This window comes from Mus pahari, chromosome 9 (genome assembly GCF_900095145.1).
Source record: "Mus pahari chromosome 9, PAHARI_EIJ_v1.1, whole genome shotgun sequence".
In the NCBI taxonomy this organism is placed as follows: Eukaryota; Metazoa; Chordata; class Mammalia; order Rodentia; family Muridae; genus Mus; species Mus pahari.
In genome coordinates, this window is record NC_034598.1 from 27,903,961 (window position 1) to 27,910,911 (window position 6,951).

A 6,951-nucleotide genomic window follows, 5' to 3' on the forward strand; every position below is an offset into this window, starting at 1 on the left:
CTCCCTCTCCCTCCCTCTCCCTACACACTCACAGCTCACTAGCTCTGCCTCCCGAGGAGACTCTCCCCACCAGGCTTCTATCCCGATGTTCTGCCTTCCCCACCGCCCAGCAGATGAGAATTTACTCATTTCCTATTCTGGCCTCCCTGGGAATCTCGCTATGGATGCGGAAAAACTTAAGTAGAAACTGTCAAAAAGGGGAAGTTTCAAAAAATCCCCCCTCCCCGAAAAGAGGCTAATCTGATTTACTTTTCTAAAAAAGGGGGAGGGGGGACTGGAGAGATGGCTCTCTGGATAAGAGCACTGACTGCTCTTCCAGAGGTCCTGAGTTCAATTCCCAGCAACCACATGGTGGCTCACAGCCATCTATAAGGAGATGCTCTCTTTTGTCACTGAAGACAGTGACAGTGTAGTCTCATACATGAAATTAAAAAACAAAACAGTAACGTTCAGGCAACTGCTGTTATCTACATTGGAGCTACTTCCTTTTGGCCTATCAGTGCCACAGGATGGGCAAGCTTCCCCCCTGGGGCATGGTCAGACAGGCTATAAAAAGCTCCAAATTTACTTTCAGTTTACTCTCACCTCTACAGGAAACACAGCAAAGGCTGCGGAGGGAAAAAAAAAAAAAATCAAAAAACATGTTTGTTTGTCTGTCTGTTTGTTTTAAATAAAAAAAGGGGGGGCTAGAGACAGGGCTCTGTGGTTAAGAGCACTGGCTGCTCTTGCAGAAGACCTGGGTTCAATTCCCGTGCACCTATTTGGCAGCTCACAACCATCTGTCACTCCAGTTCTTAGGGCTCCGACACCCTCTTCTGGTCTCCCTGAGCACCTCGTGCACAGACATATATATACAGGCAAAATCCCTTTGCACATAAATAAAATAATAATAAATGAAACAATAATAATAATAATAATTAAAGAACCTGAATGACCCTTGAGCAGTCTTGAAACTTATTTCTTGACCTCCAAACTGAATGACTTATTAGCTCACTCCCACAGGCCTTGGGCAAACCACATTTAGCAAGGGGCTGATGTAAGGAGCCTGTGAGACAGTGGTTGCCAGTTCCGGTCAGTTCTCGTCATAAATTCCTCCTCAGGGCTAGAGTGAGGGTCGTAATTGGGCAGTGACTACAAAATCACTTTACCAACAGCTGTGCTCACGAGTGGACCCGGTGTTGTTCCTGAGGGGGGGGGGGGCTAGTCTCGGCTCCTTGACTACACCTGCTCCTGCATTTTTTCATCTTGTCTCTTTGTTGCTCTGTCTGAGACAGGGTCTCAGTCCGAGGCTCACTATTTGGCTGGGTATGGCCCTTAACTTCTGATCCTCTCACCTTGGGAGCCCCACCTCCCAAGTGTTTTATGGGCATTAAGAAAGATAAGTAAAAAGATAATGCAGCGTAGGAGCCATGGGCCTCGGGTCTCATTGACAGTTCCCCGGGAGCCTCTATTACACAGATTAGACATCACTGTTATCATCCACAGGTAGACCGCACAAGTTTCCTCGTACTGGATACCATTTTACATCGTGGTTTTAGCTGGATTTGTAGGACTATAGAATGTTACGGGAATTATTTATACATGAGAAAGATTTATTTTTTTCACGTGAACTAACCTACAAGTGCCTCCAATGTGACAACATTGGAAACATGGTCACTGAAGAGGAGGTCAAGATGAGACCATTAGGGTGGCCTTTGTCCAACAGGACTGGTGTCCTTCAGAGGAGAGGATAATGGGGTGTAGGGAAGGGGGGCTGTGTGAAGAAGACACAGGCACCAGAGATGAGCTAAAGAGAAAGATGTCAGAATGAAGACATTGCCGACACTCGGGGGCCAGGCATCTTGGATTAGGTTTTAAACTCTGGTACCATGAGTGTGTGGAAAATAAATTCCTATTTCGTGCTTGGGTTTTTTGAGACAGGGTTTCTTTGTGTGTAGCTTTGGCTTTCCTGGAACTAGCTCTGTAGCCCAGGCTAGCCTCAAACTCAGAGATCCTCCAGCCTCTGCATCCTTAAAGGCGTGCGCTACAACCACCTGGCTACATTTCTGTTGTTACGGCAATCTCAGAAAGCAAATGCAGTCACCTAAAATCCTGGTGCATCTCATCACTTCAACAGGAAAACTACAGACGCGATGGTCCTTAGACATCTTTGTAAAGATCAGGAGAGAGCTGGGCTTGTGGTTGAGTTGGTAAACTGGTATAGCGTGCACCAAAACCCGGGTTTGGTTCCCAGCCCTCCACAAAGTGGGCATGGTAGCACACGTATGTGATTCCAGTACTTAGGAAGGAGAGTCAGAAGTTCAGGGCCACCCTTAGCTCATAATGAATTCAAGGGGCTGGGCACTGACTGCTCTTCCAGAGGTCTTGAGCTCAATTCCCAGCAATCTCCGGGTGGCTCACAAACATCTGTAATGGGATCCGATGCTCTCTCTTGTCATGTCCCATCTATATGCCCACAGAACACTCATACATACATAATTTTTTTTAATGAGCTCAAGGCTAGCCTGGGCTAAGCAACTTGACAGAGAGGGTGTGCTATCTAATTACACGTGGCAGGACACAGTGGTAGGACACATAGTGTCATTGCTGTAGCCGCTTAATCACTAACTCGTGGCCAAATACCCACATTCATGTTCAGAAATGAGCATAAGGCATTAACCAAGAACCCCTTGGAAATACCCTAGATTTTTGGCTCATTCATCGTCTCCTTTCTTTGCTTCCCTTCCCAACTAAGAGCTAAATCAACCATGACATAAAAGAGAAAAGACTTTCCTCACCTACCTCTTTCCCCCACCCCATGGGTTGTTTTTGTTTTGTTTTGTTTTGTTTTGTTTTGTTTTGTTTTGTTTTGTTTCGAGATAGGATCTCACTATGTAGCACTGGTTATCCTGGAACTCTCTAAGACTGGGTTAGCCTTAAACTCACAGAGTCCCTCCTGCCGCTGCCTCTTGAGTGCCTTATAAGCCACCCAGCCCAACTCCTTCCTAATTTCTGGCTCGTGATGAAATAGACAAGGTTTGGTTTTCAGTCAAGTTTGACGTTTCTGGGAACTTTTGCAACTGAAAGGCTTACATACACGCCTCTGGTAGAGATACACCCAGAGCCAACTGGTCACCCCAGGTGTCACAAATGCGGAATTCACGGCTGTCCATCTTGCCAGAGCACGTGGTTACCAGGGACTCATTACATGAAGCCAAAGGTTTTTCCCTGAAAGATCCCCATGAACTTGAGTTCTGAGTCAAAGGGAGAAGTGTGGCCCTAGCTGTGTAGCAGAGCCCCGGGCATGCTTGAGGCCCCGAGTGTAGGCACCAATATCACAAAACTACATAAATAGAAGCGAGCCTTAGCAAGGTCACTTCCTGTTTCCCTCCAACGTTAGCATAACCCCATGAAAATAAGTTTCTAAACTTCCACTATGCAAGGAATTTCTGAAGTAACCTGTGAGATGTCATTTCAACCGGAAGTAAGAACACTATAGCTAGGAGTCACTTCAAAGAAACCCCAGGACACGTATGTTGCTGTGACTCAACATTTCCTTTATGTTTTTCAGCCATAGACTCGGCAACTTATTTGTCAGGCCATGACCTTCTGCCTCATTTAGACATAGCTCCTTAAATACTAAGGAGGAGAAAGTGTACTTCTTTGTGGTTGCTGTTTGTTTGTTTGTCCTACAAACGTTCCATCTTCTTAGGAAAAGTTTTAGGTCGAGTCAGCATGACTGAACAGCTGTAAAAGACAGTCAAATTTACGGACAGGTTTTCAAACGGGCTATTTTCCGGACGAGAGCATAAATGCTAACATTCCCTAGGCTGTCTCTAAAATATTGTTTTGGCGTTAGCATGAGCCATGCCTAGCCAAAATTGAATGTTTGGTAAGAACCGAGCTTAAGAAGAAAGTAAAAATAGCTAAATTTACCCTAATTTAAAAAAAAAAAAAAAAAAAAAAAAGCTGGGCAGTGGTGGTGCACACCTTTAATCCCAGCATTTGGGAAGCAGAGGTAGGTGGATTTCTGAGTTCAAGGCCAGCCAGGTCTACAGAGTGAGTTCCACACAGCCAGGGCTACACAGAGAAACCCTGTCTTGAAAAACCAAAATATAAATAAATAAATAAATAAATAAATAAATAAATAAATAAATAAATAAAAAAGCCTCTCTCATTCTTAACAACACCATCAGAATCCGTTTTAAGCTGGAGCCCAGCATGGTGACATGGCGACATACACCTGCTGTCCCAGCACTCGGGAAGTAGAAGTTCCAGGTCTTCTTCAGCTGTATAGCAAATAGAAGACCATCTTATGCTACATAAGACCCTATATCAAAACGGAGCAAAAATGGAGTTCATGAAGACAACTCAGAGATAGGATGCTATTCTAGAAAATTCCATGATACCACCATCTCCGTAGATCAGTTGGGTAATTTTCCATTTATTTCTTGAATGCTTTAAATGAATAAACCACACATCTTTACCCCCCCCAAAAAAAATAACACTTTTCAGCCAACCTGACAGGTTTTAAGACTAGAGTTGCCTTAGAGTTTAATTTATTATTATTATTTTTTAGACCAAACTCAAGTAAACTCACAGGAGGGAGTTGAAGCACTTCAACCCCTTCCTTACCTTCCCTCCCACAATAGGTCACCCTGCACCTTCAGATGAAGACAATGACATGTGCATACGCTGATGCCTTCATAGCAGAGAATTAAAGATCCTGGGTCTCTTACCTTGAACTGAAGATCCCCAAACCAGGATGAAGGCGAGAGCCAGGACAAGCCTGCTGCCCACGGGAACCTGCTGCATCCTGACCAGTTCGGCCCCACTCAGCCTCTGAATTAGCAAATGTAGCAGGGCGCTCTCTCTGTCCCTTTTAGAAAGAGGTTCCAAAACCTCAGACCCTGCCCAAGAACACACGTCACAGTTTCCTGAACAAATAGAAAGAGATCCACATCAACACCCAGAAAGAAGAAGAAAGTTGAAAAAAACAACTGTTCATACCCATGATGAAACTCCACTGGACTCCCCCCTCCCCAGGCTTTTGTTGTGTGGTTATTATTTTTTCTTTTTCCAAAAAGCTCTGCCATCTGTCATTTGCATGTTCAAAAAAAAAAGTTTTCCCCATCAAAAAGCCGAATCAGCACTTTCTTCCCCCTCCCTTTCTTCAGGTAACAATCTGAACAGACGAGGAGGACTCGGCTGTTCCAGACTGTTCCAGAACTGAGCTCGGATACCCCAGGCTCATCCACAGCTCACATCAAAGAGGAGCTGGGCATGCTCAGAGTCAGGTGCAAGCAGGGGACAAAACATTCCCAGCCCCCAGGATGAGCGGGTCTCGGTTAATGTCTGCCTAGTATGTTTCAGTACATTCATTGAATTCCCGGCTTTCCCTCTAGCTCACAAACAGGTGAATATATATATATATATATATATATATATATATATATATATATATATATATATATATATATATATATATATATATATATATATATATATAAAATCAGCTGCTCCCCAGGGATTGTGACCATGCATGTTTTGCATCTTTTTTTCCTGTTTTTGTTTGTTTGTTTCTTTACTTCGAAAAAAATTTTTTTCTTTCTGGTCTTGAGTAAGGCAAAAATCAGGAACAAGGAGGCAAGGAGGGCAGGTTCCCCCCTCAGAGGGCCTTGGAATGTGAAAACAGAGACACAGATGCTCCCGTTCATAAAGGACTAGCCCGTTCCCTGGCCCCGAAGATTGCAGGGCTTAGGGGGTGCGGGTGCGGGTGGGGGAACGGCCTCTCTGTGCTAGCCTCACAGTAAGGGTGGTTTCCGCTGTGTCTGTAGCAAGACAGCAGCTTTCTCTGCCTTTGCTCTGAGGGCTCAACCACTCTCCACCTCAGGGTGCCCATCCCTAGGCTGCTCAGATTCCTGCCCACTTTCCATTTTCCATGCCTGCCCCTTGGCCATCCTTTGATGGGTGGGAGGAGTTTCCTTTCCCTTGTTCTGGGCTTCCTGCTGATTCCTTCCGGTTTCCTGATAAGGACAGCAGGCTTCAGACTCTCATAGCTAGGGAGCCCTGATAGAGAAAACTTCTCCTCAGAAGCCCCCTCAGCGCCCGGAAACCCTCAACTGTAGCCACCAAGGCGCACAGAGACCCAGCGCACACCCTGTGTGGAATACTAGTATCCGTTGGAATTTCTCTCCGCTGCCTTTGGTCCCTTGTCATGCTAAGCTTCAATTAAAGCCCTGATAACAAAGATCGTGTTAACAGCTTCAGGAAGTTACCCACAGCACCTTCAAGGCAATTAGAAGTGGCGATGGCTAATTTAGTCAACTTCACACAACCTACAATCACGTGGCAAGGGAGTCTCAGAGTCGGAGATAGCTCAGATCAGGTTGGCCTTGGGCAGGCCGGAGGGGGGCTGTCTTGATTATTTGGGTGTGGGAAGATCCAGCCCATAGCAGGCAGCGCGATGCCCTCCCTGGTTTAGGGATCTGGATTGTAGCAAGCAGAGAGAAAACCAGCAACCATTTGTTCCTTTCAGCTTTGGATTGTGCAATCAGCTACTTCAAGTTCACGCCGCCTTGACTTCCTCACAGTGATGCACTCACTGTTCATAACCTAGAAGCGTGAGCTAAAAATGTGACCCTGAGCCCTTTCTTCCCTAAGCTGCTTTTTGGTAGGGGTAGTTTATCACAGCGACAGAAACAAAACCCAAAGAAACAGAACTAGTACCTGAAAGTGATCACTGGGAGATTTTTCTCACTCGGAGACTTTTTTTTCCTGCTGCTCTGAGTCATGGGGCTATATATATATTTTTTTATTTACTTCCTTATATATTTATATTTATTGAGACAGGGTTTCATGTATCCCCCAGCTGGCTTTGAACCTGTTGTGTAGGCCAAAGGTGACCCTGGGCTCCCGAGTCTCTCTCTAGTCCTCTCTTCTCATGCTCTAGGGTGAGTGGCCAGACCTATT

At 45.4% G+C, this 6,951-nt stretch overlaps 1 protein-coding gene across 1 annotated transcript in view; it reads right to left on the reverse strand.

Annotated features, from left to right (window-relative positions):
* The window catches only part of Srgn (serglycin), a 14,675-nt gene extending 9,824 nt beyond the window's left edge, over positions 1-4,851 (reverse strand). Inside the window, exon 1 of the mRNA XM_021205515.2 lies at positions 4,719-4,851. Within this exon, the coding sequence (XP_021061174.1) occupies positions 4,719-4,794 (76 nt within the window). The 5' untranslated portion in view covers positions 4,795-4,851. The remainder of the gene's footprint in view (positions 1-4,718) is intronic.
* Between the last annotated feature and the right edge of the window lie 2,100 nt (positions 4,852-6,951).